Below are 19,001 nucleotides of genomic sequence, written 5' to 3' on the forward strand. Positions count from 1 at the left end.
GGAATCACTGAAGGGTTTAAGCAAGTAAATGATGGAATGAGATATATTTGCTTTTAAGAAAAATCACTAGTTACAGAATGGCGAGGAGATGGAACAGTCATGCAGAGAGATGAGGAAACCTATGCATTCTGCAGAGAATGGTGGACTGTCCCACGGAAGGCTAGGGGAAATGAAGACAAGTGGTAGGAGTCTGAAAAATTCAGTTTTTAGGAAACAGACTCTGAGGATTTAATGATTAGTTAAAATCAAGTGGTGAAAGACACAAAAAAATCTTTTACATATCTTTAAAATAAGGCCTAGTTTATCCTACTCTTTTACAAAGGATTGCTGTCTACCATAAAGAATGTTTTATTATTTTATGTAATGAAAAGTGTCAATTTTTATATGTGAGCTAGAACCTTAAAAAACTTTATGAAAATCAGTTGCTTTATTTCATAGGCACTTTTTTTAAAAAGTCCATTTAATTTATTTGAAATTAGCCTGCTCATACCATAAATATCTACTTTTCAGGAAAGCAATATGTTAATACAACCAGTTTGCCATCAAGATATTCAATTTCAAAACCAGGAAAAAATTCAAACATAAACAATATTAATGAAAACTTTATAGTATTCTAACTTTCCAATTTCCTCACTGTTCATACTTGCACCAAAAAAAAAAAAAAAAGCTAATAAAATAAAATTGTGTGCAATTTTAAAACTACCTATTGACTTTGATGAAAATGGACTCAGAAATATTTAAAACAATGCTGTCCAGTGAAAATAAAAGGCTTTAGGAGTCATTAAAGCAAGTCACAAACATCAGTCATATATGTTAAATTTTCTAGTAGGCACATTTAAAAAAGGAAAAAGAACCAGGTGAAATTGATGTTTATGATACATTTTTATATAACTCAGTATTCCCAAAACGTTATCATTTTACCATGTAATCAATATGAAACAGACCCAATCTATTTGCATTCTCTTTGAAGCCCAGTGTGCATTTTACCCTAGAGGCCAGCCTGCAGGCAGGACAGCTCTAGAACCAGGAGAAACCACCAGGAGTCGCCAGTCCTCAACTGAGCCACTGGACACTTAGCAGACAGTCACAATGAGTAAAGGTAAAAGTAAACTATTTGCATGATTGTTTTGTCAACACAGATGTGACCATTGAGAGAGAAAGATAAAATTAAGAGAAAGAAGCTGCAACTGGAACTTAAGTGACCAGGAGTCAACAGAAATATTAAAAATGGGAATGTATTCTAACCCCCCAAATCTCAAAATATCTTTAAATCTCAAACTTTAATCCATGTAAAATAATTCATTTAAATACAGCCTGTTAAAGGTTAATTTAAGTATCTCCTGGCAGCGACTTCATTTGGAAGTGGCAGGTTTTTTGGACACCAGTAGTTTGGTAAATCCATGGCAGAGACTGGAAACTGGTTTCCATCTTGATTTAATGCTGTTTTAAGTTTATAAGAAAAATGTCACTATGTAAACAACAGACATTTTGATTAAACACTCAAGTTCTTATTTTGGCTGTTAAATCAATAACGCAGCTGGACTGAAAGTCGTTTACATTCCCTCCAAGCTGGGCTCCAGTTCAGCTGGTCTTGCACTGACATCATTTTCCAGCAAGATCTGGCTGCTCTCAGCGGCCAGTTTAGAAATATCCTTTACAAACAACCACATAATGTTCAATGTTAGCACATTTTAAGTTGAGAGTCTCAAAAATGCCTGTGCTTAAAATAGGACAGTTGATCCCAAAATAGTCTCCCACCTGATGTGTCATTCACTAGTAAAAAGAAAAAAATTAAGTAGTTTAACAAGAAAACAAAAGCTTCTGGTGATATTATTTATCTTGACTTCACCTGAGACTGACTCTGGAAGAGTTCCTATTTTCCTTTCCAGAGTAGATTAACTAATATGTAACTCAGAGCAATGATTCTCAAACCTGTTTTGGTGGCAGGCTCTTTCCCTGAAACAATGAGCTTCAGGTAGAACTTTACAGATACTGATGAATTATTTAATTACTTAAAGTCAGAATGACTTAGAAAACAAGCCCAGGTTATATGCATAAAAGCACAGCTACGAGCACAAAGACTTATTTTTTTAAAAGCAGTTGAATGGATCACAACACATTGAGTCTTTCAGAGACCACTAGCTTAGAACTTGAACGTTTAGTGTCAGAACCAAAAATTAAAGAAAAAATGTGAAGGAAAAATGCTAAAATGTACTCAAGACCATCTAATAATTATTATTTTATGTGAATTAGGGAAAATGCCCCTATGATTTCATTTCAGCAGCAAGACACTCATCCAGCCAACTGAACAAAGGGATTCTAGAGCCCACGTGGGAGAAGAAGAAAATCAGAACTTTTGGACCAGGAACTCAAACTGCTCACCTGCAGAAATTCTCTGACGTTAGATCCCAGGACGCGCAGGATTGTATCATAACCAGATTCTTGACAGAAGACGAAGAACATCTTCCCAAACATTTGGAGGATTTCTCCAGCGTTGAGATCTGGTTTATAGATTTGAGAGGCAACAACAGAAACAAAACGTATTAGAGGTAGAAAATCATTAGAGGCAGGAATAAAGATAAGTGCATGACAGAAATGTTAAATATCCTCAATTTCTTTGCACAGTGAACAGATCATAGGAAAAATATCTGACCAGGAAAATACAATGAAATCTGAGAAGAAAGCATATTGACATGTTAACAGTTTAAGTCTGTACTTAAAAGCAAAGCAACCAGTTTCTCAGGTTCTGTGACAAAATTTTGAGCTTTTTCAAACTTATATGTAAGGTACAACTTACTTTTTCTGAAAAATAAGAGAAAGATCTTTAAAATCATCAAGAATGCACATGAAGATGAAAAGCAAAAGTGAAAGTGTTAGTCGCTCAGTTGTATCTTTTTGTGACCCCATGGACTATAGCCTGCCAGGCTCCTCTGTCCATGGACTTCTCTAGGCAAGAATGCTGGAGTGTGAAGCCATTCTCTTCTCCAGCGTTTCTTCCCAACCCAGGGATTGAACCCAAGTCTTCCACATTGGCAGGCAGAGTCTTTACCGTCTGAGCGACCAGGCAGATATTTGGGTGCAAAATCATTTTTCTTTATAAAAATATGCATATTTAATAACCAGGTTACAAATAATATATAGCCTAAGATCCTGCCTTTTTCTTAATATTCAATTACTGTTATTTCCTAAAATTAAAATTTTTCTTAATATCAATTTTAATCACACTTATTTAACACAGATATGCAACAATTCATTTCACCAATGCCCACTTGCTCAAAATGCACACTTTTCCAACTTTTGATAATATAAGTAACTCTGAAATGAAAATACACATACACCTTAATGTAAATAAATCTAATTATTTCTTTATGAAAAGTTTCTAAATATTTCTAAAATTTAAACATTTTTAAACACACTTTGAATGATGATGCAAAATTATTCTCTAAAACAGTTTATTTTCCCATCAGATTTTAAATGTGTATGATTTCTCCTTTAACTCTACCCTTGACTACACTAGATTTTTAATTTTTTAATTGCCAAATTTATATAAAAATTATTTCATATTTGTGTCAATTTTGATTACTAGTGATGCTGGATATTTTTCTTATTAACAATTTACCATACTTTTACGGTAATTCTTGTATTTTACAAAAGGTAGCCTTTTCTCTTCTAGCTATTTTGACAAAGCTAAAAAGCATCCATCTAGTCTATGCAAACTGTAGCCTTGGTATAAATTAAGTACTACAATGATAAGAGATACTGCTTTGAGAACAACTTTTTTCCAATGAAGCTTTTTTTTTGACTTTGCCTTCTTTGCATGAGTTTTGTCTCATGTAGATCTCAGTTTCTTGTTTTTTTTACCATTACCTAACAAAACTCGTGATTACAAAAGAGATTTGGAGATAAGATTTTCTACATAATACATTTTTGTAATTACTGTGATGTTGACACTGCAACATTAAGTTATTTTTACATCATTAACTTATTACATTAAGTATCAACAATTTTTTGCTTCCTCAATGCATGGCTTTTTGTGGGGAGGGGCAGAGAGCTCCTCTATTCTCTAAAGAGTTTGTAAAAAGAATAACACAACTTAGTGTAGCCTGAGCCTAATATTATATGTGACTGTCCTCCCATCAGGGTTGTACAGTGCACAACCTGTGCAACTGTACAGTGTGACCTTGGACCATGCATGCCCTTGGACATCGACGTGCAGCTTAGCCAAAGAAAGAAAGTCGCGTTCAACTTACTGAGGACCTTGCTTGCAGCAGCAACCAAATCATATGTTTTAGAATCATCATAAATTATTCGGACAAGAAACTGTCCTTCTTCATCTAATTGTGCCTCTTTTCTAGAAAACAAAAACAAGGCAGACAGGGTGAAAAGTTGAAAGGAAAGAACAGATACTACACCTACAATGATCATATAAAAATAATTTTTTATTTGAAAGAGAATTCACTTCTGGCAAATTTGTTTAAATCAATTTCACGTACCTATCAAAAAAAAAAATCTTATTTCACATCTCCCTCCCCAAATTAAAAATAATATATTTAAGTAATTTTAACAAGAATAACATTTGTATAGTACTCTAATGCCCAGAACTATACCTGATAATGAATATAATCAAGAAATAGCTTTTGATTAAGTAAACAGTCAACAAATATATGTTGAGTCCCTATGTGTTCCAGGCACAGTTAGAGGCCCTAGAGATTCAGCCTTTAGTGGGATAAAGTAGGGAGCTCTTGGGACAAATGTATTCTAAAACAGAGGACAGAAGAGGCATAAAGCTAAGATATATATTAGATAGATAGGTCCAGTTCAATTCAGTCGCTCAGTTGTGCCCAACTCTTTGAAACCCTGAACTGTAGATGGACAGATATACAGATGATAGATGGATAGATAATAGATAGACAGATAGATACATAGATGACAGATAATGGTAACTAGTTTGGAGAAAAGTAAAGCTGGTCAAGGTGGTGGGGGCGGAGGGGCTCAAGTACAAAACCAGAAGCATCATGGAGAAGCTGGCAGTGGAGTCAGGTGTGAAGCATCTCTGCAGGGAGCCCTGAGAGGCCTGGGAAGCTCACAGGTGCAAAGCACTGGCAGGGTGTGGGAGGAACAACCGAGGCCTCAATGAGGGGATGGACCCTCCAGCTGCACTGGGCATGGACTGAAAGCATATAAAATGGAGCAAGGTCAGAACAAAGACAGAGCAAGGTCAGAGCAAGGTAGGACAGGGCAATGTCATAGCAATGTCATAACAAGGTCAGAGAAGGACAGGGCAAGATCATATCAGAGACAGAGCAAGGTCAGTACAAGACATAGTAAGGTCATAACAAGGTCATAACAATGTAACAGCAAAGACAGAGCAAGGTCAGAGAAAGGACAGAGCAAGAACAGAGCAGGGACAGAGGAGGAGACCAGCTAGGAGGCCACTGGGACATTCAGGTGAGAAAGGCTGATGACAGGACTCAGGGTGAAAGCAGTGGAGGGAGCAAGTAGCCCCGACCCCAGCTAATCTGAAGACAGCTTCCACACGTTCCTGATGAACTGGACACAGGATGGGAAGGACACCAGAGGACACAGGTTTTGGAGCAGCTGAAGGTAGCAGTCACCAGGAGCTGAACTAGGACAGACAGTGGGATGCAGACCAAGAGATAAGATCCAGAGCTTCGTATTAAACATGTGAGTCTGGGGTGCCCAGTGGAGAGATAATATCTTCCATCACATCTGTCACGTAATAAATGCAGCAGCTCAAAATGCACATGGGGTTAGTGAAAGGAAATCAGAATTATCATTTGAAGAGTGGTCAAATGATTATATATTTATTTTGATAGAGTTGGGATTATTTTTCTCAAGTGGAGTGGAGTGTTAGTCACTCAGTCGTGTTTGACCCTTTTCAGTCCCATAGACTGTAGCCCACCAGGCTCCTCTGTCCATGGGATTCTCCAGGCAAGAAGAGTGGAGGGGGTTCCCATTTCCTACTCTATGGGATCTTCCCGACCCAGGGATCAAACCCAGGTCTTCTGCATTGTAGAAGGATTTTTTACCATTTAAGTCACCAGGGAAGCCCATTTTTCTCAAACCAGCATCTAAAGAGGAGGAAAAAATCCATCGTTCAAAACACTCCTGAGGTGTCGGACACCTTGTCTGGGTGAGACGCACAAACACAGGCGGAGCGCGCATCTGCACCTCTGATGCCCAACCCAGCTGTCTCAGCCCCGAAGCTCCGGGAGAGGGAAACTGGGTGAACTGTCACCTCAGGAGCTGGGACGGCTCCGCCACGCCACCCCGCGGCCTCCATGCCTTCTCCTCCTCGAAGCAGGGCTGTCACAGCAGCCACTGTGGCCCTGACACAGTGTGTGCTCCAAGCAGCAGGACAGCTGATGTTCAGGTAGGATGGAGGTTCCCCCGGACACTGTGTGTTCTGCAGAGTGGACCATGTATACACCTGCAGTTCCACATAACAGTACATGTAGGGCGAAATGCAGGATTTTGGTGGGCACGGAGATATGAATTTCAGAGCCCAGGACTTACCTGTCAAATCAACTCGGACAAATCACAGAAAGCACGTGAGCATCTCTCTCCAGGGAGGGATGGAGTTTGGGATTAGCAGATGCAAACTATTTTATACAGAATGCATAAACAACAAGGTCCTATTGTACAGCACAGGTAACTGTCCTCAATAGCTTGTGACAAACCAGAATGGACATTATATATATATATATAACTGAATCACTCTGCTGCACAGAAGAAATTAACACAACATTGTAACTCAACTATACTTCAATATAATAAATTTTTAAAAACCCCTATCTTCTGAAATGAAACCAATAATATAATCCTCTTTCCACAGCTATAGAGAGAGTATGAAAGTATGTTCTAAGCTCCTGAAGCATTATGTGTCTACATTGCCAATATTGAAGAAGGAAATGGCAACCTACTCCAGTGTTCTTGCCTGGGCAATCCCATGGACAGAGGAGCCTGGCAGGATACAGTCTATGGCCTCACAGAGTTGCACACAACTGAGCAACTATCACTCACTCACTCACTGCTAATATTATATTCAAGTTGTTTATGCTTGAAAATAATTGTATATAACACAACACATACCAGATCATACAGTTTTTAAACCTCCTTTTTGACTTACTATTTGATGGACATCCTTTCATGTCAATAAATATATTTCTATACCTTGACTACATAAAATTGCTTTGGTTAGGCATGTTGAAGTTTTAGTCGATATTAAATACTTTTTTTCCACAAGTCCAAACAAAATCTTGCAATCAGTATCTTTGTAGCTAACACTTCTATTTCTCTATGAAAATTCTAGGTTTAGAATTAAATTCTAATTTATTCTAGAATAAATTCCTAGAAATGGAACTGCTGATTTGCAGGATAGATAGAGTCTAATTTTTCTCATTTTACAACTAACATTTTATTATGAAACAGCATTGCTCAACACACTGGAATTCTGAAGACTCTGATTTAGAGTATTTCTTTTTTTTTTTTAATTTTATTTAACTTTACAATATTGCATTGGTTTTGCCATATATCAAAATGAATCCACCACAGGTATACATGTGTTCCCCATCCTGAACCCTCCTCCCTCCTCCCTCCCCATACCATCCCTCTGGGTTGTCCCAATGCACCAGCCCCAAGCATCCAGTATCGTGCATCGAACCTGGACTGGCGACTCGTTTCATATATGATATTATACATATTTCAATGCCATTCTCCCAAATCATCCCACCCTCTCCCTCTCCCACAGAGTCCAAAAGACTGTTCTATACATCAGTGTCTCTTTTGCTGTCTCGTATACAGGGTTATTGTTACCATTTTTCTAAATTCCATATATATGCGTTAGTATATTGTATTGGTGTTTTTCTTCCTGGCTTACTTCACTCTGTATAATAGGCTCCAGTTTCATCCACCTCATTAGAACTGATTCAAATGTATTCTTTTTAATGGCTGAGTAATACTCCATTGTGTATATGTACCACTGCTTTCTTATCCATTCATCTGCTGATGGACATCTAGGTTGCTTCCATGTCCTGGCTATTATAAACAGTGCTGCGATGAACACTGGGGTACACGTGTCTCTTTCCCTTCTGGTTTCCTCAGTGTGTATGCCCAGCAGTGGGATTGCTGGATCATAAGGCAGTTCTATTTCCAATTTTTTAAGGAATCTCCACACTCTTCTCCATAGTGGCTGTACTAGTTTCCATTCCCACCAACAGTGTAAGAGGATTCCCTTTTCTCCACACCCTCTCCAGCATTTATTGCTTGTAGACTTTTGGATAGCAGCCATTCTGACTGGCGTGAAATGGTACCTCATAGTGGTTTTGATTCACATTTCTCTGATAATGAGTGATGTTGAGCATCTTTTCATGTGTTTGTTAGCCATCTGTATGTCTTCTTTGGAGAGATGTCTATTTAGTTCTTTGGCCCATTTTTTGATTGGGTCATTTATTTTTCTGGAATTGAGCTGTAGGAGTTGCTTGTATATTTTTGAGATTAGTTGTTTGTCAGTTGCTTCATTTGCTATTATTTTCTCCCATTCTGAAGGCTGTCTTTTCACCTTGCTTATAGTTTCCTTTGTTGTGCAGAAGCTTTTAATTTTAATTAGGTCCCATTTGTTTATTTTTGCTTTTATTTTCAATATTCTGGGAGGTGGGTCATAGAGGATCCTGCTGTGATGTATGTCGGAGAGTGTTTTGCCTATGGTCTCCTCTAGGAGTTTTATAGTTTCTGGTTTTACGTTTAGATCTTTAATCCATTTTGAGTTTATTTTTGTGTATGGTATTAGAAAGTGTTCTAGTTTCATTCTTTTACAAGTGGTCCACCAGTTTTCCCAGCACCACTTGTTAAAGAGATTGTCTTTCCTCCATTGTATATTCTTGCCTCCTTTGTCAAAGATAAGGTGTCCATATGTGCGTGGATTTATCTCTGGGCTTTCTATTTTGTTCCATTGATCTATATTTCTGTCTCTGTGCCAGTACCATACTGTCTTGATGACTGTGGCTTTGTAGTAGAGCCTGAAGTCAGGCAGGTTGATTCCTCCAGTTCCATTCTTCTTTCTCAAGATAGCTTTGGCTATTCGAGGTTTTTTGTATTTCCATACAAATTGTGAAATTATTTGTTCTAGCTCTGTGAAGAATACCGTTGGTAGCTTGATAGGGATTGCATTGAATCTATAAATTGCTTTGGGTAGTATACTCATTTTCACTATATTGATTCTTCCAATCCACCATTACTATTCAACATAGTTTTGGAAGTTTTGGCCACAGCAATCAGAGCAGAAAAAGAAATAAAAGGAATCCAAATTGGAAAAGAAGAAGTAAAACTCTCACTGTTTGCAGATGACATGATCCTCTACATAGAAAACCCTAAAGACTCCACCAGAAAATTACTAGAACTAATCAATGAATATAGTAAAGTTGCAGGATATAAAATCAACACACAGAAATCCCTTGCATTCCTATACACTAATAATGAGAAAATAGAAAGAGAAATTAAGGAAAAAATTCCATTCACCATTGCAACGAAAAGAGTAAAATACTTAGGAATATATCTACCTAAAGAAACTAAAGACCTATATATAGAAAACTATAAAACACTGGTGATAGGGTATTTAATAAAATATAAAAAATTTTAAATTAAATATATAATAAAGAACAAATTAACTCATGCTCTCACTATGCCCTACTTTTTTTCTTCCAACTGGAATAAATCAAACATAAATTTTTGTAATGCACTTAGATTTTCAGAAACAGTCATCAATTCATAACTGTTAAACAGAATACAAAATTCTGCATAAAGCAGAGAAATGGCCATTTCCCTAGAAATCCCCTAACCATGAGTCAATGCATCCCTCTTCTTTCTCTTGCTGTAATAAAATAAGCGCCCTTATCTTTTAAGCCTTACTTCCTGGAATAATCAACCCAACATGCTCCCTGGAGGGAGCCTAAGTATAAAGAGTAGTACATGAAAGGAAATAATCACCCTCTCAAAAATTTCACACTGAATTCCGATAAATTATTCAATAAACTTAGTATTCCTTATTTGCTTTTGTCTCAGAAATCTTTGGGTCACCCTTTTTCTTTTTTCCCCTGGGGGAGAAGTCTTGCCACAAATAACTGAATATCTATTATGCTCCATACACTCTTCAGAGCATGTTTAATGTATCAATGAATGAAACATAAAGATCCCTGCCCTCCTAGACTTTACACTTTAGCTGGTGGAAACAAACAATAAGCATATGTTATTAAGGTCATAGTGTATAGTGAAGTCGCTCGGTCGTGTCCGACTCTTTGCAACCCCGTGGACTGTAGCCTACCAGGCTTCTCCGTCCATGGGATTCTCCAGGCAAGAATACTGGAGTGGGTTACCATTTCCTTCTCCAGGGGATCTTCCCGACCCAGAGATCGAACCCGGGTCTCCCGCATTGGAGGCAGACGCTTAAACCTCTGAGCCACCAGGGAAGCATTAAGGTCATATATTATTACAATCTGTATAAATTATTATGTTTACATAATATATATGCAAATTTTATAATTTATTATGAGATCAGGATGAAGGGACAAGTGGGGATGTAGGAGGAGGGGCAGGATGCAAGGGTATGTAGTGACCATGCGAGGCATCCTGAAGTTATGTCCGAGCAGAGGCTCCAGGAGACCATTTATGTCTAGGATCTAATCTCTCTGGACCCAGGTCAATTCTTTCTGTAGCCCATTCTTCAAATTCTTCCCTTTTCAGAGTAAAAGCTAATTGAGGATATTACAAACATATCATTGATAATTGGTTTCCTCCATTAAACTGAGCAGGAGAATTTACAGTGCAAAAGAAGTAAATATCCAAAAAATTACTCTCCAGTAACTTGGCCACTGGAGCCAGTAGACATTTTGAGAGAATGTCTCAATTCTCAACACTGCTTTTCTTCTAACTTAAAGGTAAAGTTAGGCTTGTTCAGACTCTACGCTGCCAAACATTTTGGCCTCCAGAGAGCACAGATGTGATAAGAACAATCCCTCAGATGTACCTGATCTCTGAGGGAAGAAAATGTGTTTTCACCAGCTACCCAGAATCACAGAGGGTGACCAACAAATGTAGGAAAAGTTGGGATGTGAGCTACTATTCAGATCACATGAACACCGTCCAAAATCCAGGTAATATCACCTTATTCTCTGTCCTTCACTTTCTCATCCCACAACTTTCAAGTGTTTTTCTCATTAAAAGCAAAGGATTAATCAAATATACAGATACATCATTTCTAACAATATTTGATTTATTTTTTACACGTAGCGTTCCTTTTGTACTTAAATTACCCAAATTCGGCCATATACCTTGACCAAATTTTATAGACTCATTGTTTATTCAGAATATATTTTTGAGCACCAATTTTGTTTTATATGTTGATACATTTTAAAGCATACTGTTTTTACATGTGAGGAAAACACAGGCTTCTCTGAGAAATATGATAGAAAATTTTCCTGAAAATGAAAGACTTTTTCTCCTCCAATGATTTTTAGGTGACAAAAAAGTACCATATCAAGCCATAGGCAAACTGGATTAAAATGTATTCAATACTGTTCATCTATCAAATGGCAATCAATGAAACTGCTATCATCAAATGATCTGGGTTTGTGTGATTACATACTGTTGTTTCCCATAATTATAAAAATCCCTTGGATAAACCCAAACAAATATAGGTTTCTACAATTCCCAGTGTGACTAACAGCAGGGTGTGTTATCTTTACCTGTATACTTAACAATTGTTTGGGGGTTAAGCATTAGCTCTTTCTGGCTGGCACATTATTTTATGAAAGAAATCTGCAGACAGTGATAAATATTTAGAGAGAGATTTAAGTTGGCCTAAGTGAGTCCAGATGAGGTAAAAGGGCATTTTCTTCGACCAAGTAAACCCAGATAGAAAGATGATGACCTGGTTTCATCTGCATCCCAGGTCACAGCCTTCCCTTGCACAGCAGGGGGAAGAAGGACCAGCCTCACCCCATGTCCCCAGAGGACGCGCAAGCTCACTCCTCATAGGCAGAACCGAGCAACAGCAGCACAACCCATCTAGGGAGAGGGCTCTTCACACACTCAATGCCCCAAACATCTAACTGGCAAGAGTCAGAAGGTGGGGAAGACAGAGCGGGGAGCAGGAGGAGGACAAGGAAACAGCGAGTGGAAGAAGGGGGGAGGGTCCACTCAGCATCCAAACCATTAAACCAAAGCTGTACGCAATCTGTCATTAGCTGACAGAATGCATGACTTCAGGCAGCCAAAACAAAGCAAGCTCCATCTCTCCAAAGAGCTTTAAAAATAAAGTCCTGACTTTCACCTGGAGACAAAACAGGAAACAATTCTATTCTATACATTTGTGGCCATAAAAAGTATTTGAAAATTCAGCCTGTGCCCATGAAAAATTTTGCCAGTAGCAACTGATTTCCTACTTACTTTTGAGATGGCTATTTGCTGGAATTTAAATTGATCGTTTACTTACACAAATTACCTTTTCCCACAAGGGCATGTTTATTATGGTAGGATTTTTGTGGTTTTGGTTTTGTTTTTAATCACTAATGTCTAAACACAGGTGCCTAGATTAGAATATGCACTCAGTGAATGTGTGCATGTTTTAAAAGAAATGAATTAATTAAATATCCTCCACACATTTCCAAACTTCCAAAAATCAAACAATCAAACATTACTGGCAGAAGTCCAATTTATTCTTTTTACTATTTATCTTTTTTAAGTAGGTACAAAAGCTGTGAGAAATATGCAGGCAGCATTTCTCAGAACTCATACCTAAGGGATTTTCCTTGCCTAAGGGATGTGAATGGACAGAAACTGAATTCATATTCTGACGCTGAGTTCCTGCTATTATAAACCTTTCAGGTAAGTTGAGTATACTACAGAAACTGCTGGCTAGTAGGCAAAGAAGCTTCCTAGGGAGGTGTGAGAACAGGAATTCTAATACCGGAGAGGCTAAACACAGGCGTCTTGAATACAGGAGTCTCAAAGTCTGGTCTCAGGCAGAAAAATCAGCTCATATCAATCAACCCGACTCATGACAGCTCCCAGGGCTGCTGATCCTGTAAACACTGTTACCCCACCACAAGCTGTATTTAAAGACAGTATGCAGAGTCTTGACAATAAATCCCAGGATGGTCTGTCTAATTTACAGAGAGCTAAGGACATCCTCTGGAGAAGGAAATGGCAACCCACTCCAGTGTTCTTGCCTGGAGAATCCCAGGGACGGGGGAGCCTGGTGGGCTGCCGTCTATGGGGTCACACAGAGTCGGACACAACTGAAGTGACTTAGCAGCAGCAGCAAGGACATCCTCAAGGCTGGGTTGTGTCCCATCATTAAAATTAAAACCTCCCACCATTAAGCACAGATAATAACTACTTATGTCATTTACAAATTAAAAATCTACATTGCTTTTTTGGGAGCAGTTGTGAAGCATTAACAGCCCCTCGATTTTCAATAGCACGATCTGAAGATTCCCAGAAAGTCTGAGTCCCTAAAGTGAAGGTGAAAGAAAGTGAAAGTGAAGTCGCTCAGTCGTGTCCGACTCTTTGTGACCCCATGGACTGTAGCCTATCAGGCTCCTCCGTCCATGGGATTTTCCAGGCAAGAGTGCTGGAGTGGATTGCCATTTCCTTCTCCAGGGGATCTTCCTGACCCAGGAATCAAACCCGGGTCTCCCGCATTGCAGGCAGACATTTTTACCGTCTGAGCCACCAGGGAAGCCTGAGTCCCTAAAGAAGACACTAAGTTGGGGGGATTTGGAGGAGAGAGGCCTTATGCTCTGACCACTCACCAGATGGTGAAGGTCAGTCCTCCAAGGTCAGTGTCTTCATTCATCCAAGTCCTGTAATTGATGACAGTCATCCTTTCACAGGCAACACAGGTTTAACCAAAGACCCACTCTGGATACATAACGGTATTTTTTTCTGACTATGTCCAGTGGTGGCACAAGACAATCTCATAAGAAAATTGTCCCAGTTCTGAAAACACAATCTCAAACATTTCAAAGGAGCCCTGTTCAGCAGCTTCATAAGACAAATGACTCCCTCAGCCATATGTGTCCTTCATCCTGAACTCTGCTCACAAGCACCACAGCTCAGAGTGTTTCCAAAACCGCACAAGCTGCTCAAAAGTCCTGAGTCTCTGATATTCTTTGTAGATGTAGATGTTCTATTTCTGAGTAAGTGCTAAGTCACTTCAATCATGTCCGACTCTTTGTGACCCTATGGACTGTAGCCTGCCAGACTCCTCTGTCCATGAGGATTCTCCGGCAAAAATACTGGAGTGGGTTGCCATGCCCTCCTCCAGAAGATCTTCCCAACCCAGGGATCAAACCCAAGTCTCTTATGTCTCCTGCATAGGCAGGTTCTTTACCACTCGTGCCACCTGGGAAGCCCTATTTCTGAGTAAATACACCTTTAAAAATGTAACAGCCACATGTACCTGCACAAGCGCGTGAAAAGTATAAGAAAACAAAAACAAAGACGGTAGTAGTAACACACATGTATGCTGCCCATCCTCATGCTATGTTGTCTTTGGAAAAGAGAAACTTGTTGAGTCCTTCGTGTTTACGGGAAAGCATATAGTACTATCATTACAAGCCCACCTGTGCCCCAGTCTCTGCTCTGATGATTAAGACATGGGTGGCTTGAGGTAGGAGTTAGTCATGAAGCCTCAGTTCCCTCATTTCTAAAATAAGAATAAGAACAAATCTGTCCTCTAGGTGGGTGTGAGGATTATGTGAGTTAACAAGAACAAAGCCTAAAAAGGACCACGACTGCGGAACACATGGTGAGTGTTCTACGTACATGAGCTGTTAGAGTCAATACTGCAGGTCCTGGGGAGCATCCTCATCTGGTTTCAAAATTTACTTTCAGCATCATAGACATCTACCTACAGTCTGAAAGTGAAAGTGAAAGTCGTTCAGTCGTGTCTGACTCTTTGCGACCCCATGGACTACAGTCCATGGAATTCTAGGCCAGAATACTGGAGTGGGTAACCTTTCCCTTCTCCAAGGGATCTTCCCAACCCAGGGATTGAACCCAGCTGAGCCACCAGGGAAGCCCATCTACAGTCTAGACAGGGCCTTTAAACAGCACCACACAGGCCTGCCTTTGAGACACTTGCTAAAGGAGTCAGTCTTGTCCTGAATCCAACCCAGTGTCTTGAGGGTTTATGCAATTGGTAATCCAAAAGCAGTGTTCTTAATCCTTTTATTATATCCATGTGTGAACGCTGACCCTTCCAAACAGAGATGTTATAATTTACTGCTATATCTTCTGCCATTGCTTATATAAGAAGTGCCCATTTCAACAGAGCTTATATTTTATTAAATAGAAGCTGAAGATGTCACCATTCTGACATAATAAATCCTTGTTACAGGAAAGAAATATGTGTGATACATACAGACGTGCTCTATTCTCTGAAAATCTGAAAGATAATTAATGCACATATATTATACACACACACACACACATAGAGGCCTTCTGCTAGCTATAGATGCTACAGCTTAGTGAGATAAGACAGAGAGCAATCAAATAACAGTACAAATAAGTAATTATAAACTTGTGCATGTACTATGAAGGAAAAGTACGGTTCTGGAGGTGAAGGAAGCCGTACCTTAAGTAAGATTTGTAGAGGTGGCGCTAGTGGTACAAGAATCTGCCTGCAATGTGGGAGACCCGGGTTCAATCCCTGGGTTGGGAAAATCTCCTGGAGTAGAAAATGGCAACCGACTCCTGGAAAATCCCATGGACAGAGAAGTCTGGCAAGCTACGGTCCATGGGGTGGCAAAAGAGTCGGACACGACTGAGCACACACAGAGACACATAGAACAGACATGTGCACGTGGGTTGGGGGTGATGGACAAATTGAAGCAGTAGGATTGACATATCTCCACCAATATATGTAAACCACAGCCAGTGCGAAGCTGCTGTATAACACAGGGAGCCCAGCCTGGCACTCTGACGAGATGGCAGGGGTCAGGGGGGGAAGGAGGCTCAAGAGGGAGGGGATGTATGTATACATATGGCTGATTCACTTCATTGTACAGCAGAAGCCAACACAACATTGTAAGACAGCTATACCTCAATTTTAAAGATAAAAATGTAAAAAATAAAAAAGTAAGATTTTTTTCTCACCTCCTTAAAGCTGGGAAATATTTTCATTTGGGGGCAGGAGTGGGGAGCACGGAGTGAGACCCTTCCAAGCACAGGTGGATGGGAAAGGTCAGCCTGGTTGAGGAACTTGAAAACTGGCTTGAAAACTTGCCCACGAGGTTAGGGTGCTGAGAGCAAGTAGGGCTTGAGGGCTGATCATTCCCATGTTTGGCTGATTTGAAGACTGACCACAAAGAATCTCAACAGAGGAACAAGGTAGCATTTCATGACTCAACAATAAATGGCAACAGATCAGACTCTCCAGCACAACCAAATGCACAGTAACAAAAAGGAACAATAAACGTGTCAGAATATTTCCCTTTCCAGGTTATAAAGGACAACATGAGGGATCCTTGTGGTGATGGAAATGTTCTGTATCTTGACTGTGGTTGTGGATATGTGAACGTGTGCATGTGATAAAATCAAACTGATACACATAAAGGGTTTTAAGTAAAACTGAAAAATACGAATAAGATGGATGTATTAATGTCATTATACTACAGTTTGAAACATACTAGGGGAAAGAAGGCCAAGGTTCATGGCTTCTGACCATCAATTCTTAGTACTGTATTTGAATCCATAATTATCTCAGTAATTTCAAAGACATTAACTTTGAATTAATTTCAACTTTGAATTAATTTCATTAATAAACTTTCAATGAAAAAATCTGTAGAGTCTCTCAAGAAATACTGATCCATTTCCTTTTAAAATGCGTGTCAGATCACCTCTTCCTTGTTGTGTCTTATATTTCTCTGAAACACCTTTTAAAACCAGTATACAAATAAACAGTTCTCTATCTTGGATTAGTTTCACTGTTCCTACTACTTTGCTATTATAAGGGACTGTGTTCAATATTGTTATGATCAAATCCTTCTATATACCTTAAATTACTCTTTAAGCTACAGTCCTATAAGAAAAATTTCTGTATCACAATAAAATTTCTTACATATAAAAAAAAAGTTCCCCTTTTTCATATAGTAGATACCTCTAATCTCAGTATCAATATAGAAAAAGCCACTCCACTTGGCCAGACATAAACAGAGACACTGTTTCCCCTGTTTTCTACTGAATGAACAAAGAAACAAAGCAACGATGGAAAAGCCCCCCGGCCCTATGTCCTGGCAGTCATCAGCCTCTGAGTGGGGCCGGTTCTAGAGTTTTCCTTAAGTGTGCTTTCCTGGTGATGTCTGCACAGTATCAACTATGACCATCACTTCCCAACATACTGACAAGAAACATCTGCAAGACCTTCTCACTCTGGAGAGCAGCAAGGGAAGGAAGGACATTGTTTGTGGGGACCAGGACCAAGGTCAGTCAATGTTCATCCATGCAGGTCTGGGAATGAGAGGGGAATACAGATCCTTAGGCCACTCCTCAGCCGCTCATGTTAATGGACAAAGCTCCTCCTCTGACACGTAATTAAGTAATATGCATCTATGATTTTTTTTCAATTTCGCAAAGATGACAGAGGTAAGGAAAATAAAAACCCAATTGTTTGGCTGGGGGATACTTCAGACCATCAAAGAAAGGCCCTGAGATAAGGACCTCGGGTTCCCTAGGGGGTCAGGAGAAGGGGTCTGCCCTAAGCACCCAGTTCCACAGGCATAGGTGGCTTCCAATGGAGGCATTGGGCCTCCCTCCACCTTCCAGGTTGACCAGCAGGTCTTTCTAAAGAAAAAGGTCCTGATTGTAACAATTATCTAGTTCACCTATTTTTTAAATCAATGTATTCATTTATTTGTACTGAGGAAGTTTCTGGGGATGAAATGAATATGGCTTCATGTTTGTATGTCACTTCATTAGCTCCTGTTTTGGTATTGTGCCTGTGGCTCAACAGTAAAGAATCTGCCTTCAAAGCAGGATACCCAGGTTCGATCCCTGGGTTGAGAAGATCCCCTGGAGAAGGAAATGGCAACCCACTCCAGTATTCTTGTCTGGAGAATTCCATGGACAGAGGAGACTGGTGGACTACAGTCCATGGGGTCACAAAGAGTCAGATACGACTGAGCAACTAACACTTTTCACACTTTGTATCTTAAAAGGAGAAGCAGATCTGCCATCAGAAGAGCAGAGCCTGGTCTGAGTCTACAGCTTTCTGACGTCATTCCTTAGACAGTCATTCCACCTCCTGAGACTCAACTTTATCATTAAACAAAGAGCACTGAGCTCACTTATTTATGTAGAAAGTAAAACAAGACAAACTCAGAGAAACAGTGTAGAGTGGTCAGTAGGGTTGGAAGTGGGGAAACAGGGAGGTGTTGCTCCAAGAGTACAGACAACCAGTTACAAGATGAATAGGTCTGGGGATCAGTGCACAGCTTGGTGATTACAGCTAACACTGTATCCCAGACTTAAACGCTGCTAAGAGAGTAGGTTTTAAACCTTCTCACCACAAAAAACAGTCACTATGCCACAGGATGGAAGTTTCAGTGAATATTATGGTGGGAATCGTTCTGCAATTTAAAAATGTGTCTAAACCATACATAAAACACCTTAAACTTACAGAATGTTATGTGCCAATTATATCTCAATAAAGTTTGAAAAAAATGAGCTAGAAAGGCCTTTCTTACTTCAAATGGGTATTGTGGCACTCATGTGAAATTAGTGAAGAAGGACTTCGGAAATTTTAAACAGCTTTTATAATAAAAAGGACTTAATATTTTAAAACCCACTTGAGCAAGAATACAGGAAGGTGTAAACATTTAATTATATTGCCATGGGAATATGAAAATCTGATTAAAACAAGGCAAAATATGGTACTTGACTTGGTTTTGTTTTGATAAAATGAATATTAAGAGCATACGAGG

General features: G+C 39.4%; 1 protein-coding gene across 1 annotated transcript in view; it reads right to left on the reverse strand.

The window, feature by feature from the left end:
- The window catches only part of GUCY1B1 (guanylate cyclase 1 soluble subunit beta 1), a 63,330-nt gene that overhangs the window by 37,275 nt on the left and 7,054 nt on the right, over window positions 1-19,001 (reverse strand). The window contains exons 3-4 of the mRNA XM_055550097.1: window positions 4,251-4,351; window positions 2,383-2,501 (exon numbers count right to left, since the gene is read on the reverse strand). Coding sequence (XP_055406072.1) covers window positions 2,383-2,501; window positions 4,251-4,351 — 220 coding nt within the window. The remainder of the gene's footprint in view (window positions 1-2,382; window positions 2,502-4,250; window positions 4,352-19,001) is intronic.

This window comes from Bubalus kerabau, chromosome 16 (genome assembly GCF_029407905.1).
Source record: "Bubalus kerabau isolate K-KA32 ecotype Philippines breed swamp buffalo chromosome 16, PCC_UOA_SB_1v2, whole genome shotgun sequence".
Taxonomy (NCBI): Eukaryota; Metazoa; Chordata; class Mammalia; order Artiodactyla; family Bovidae; genus Bubalus; species Bubalus kerabau.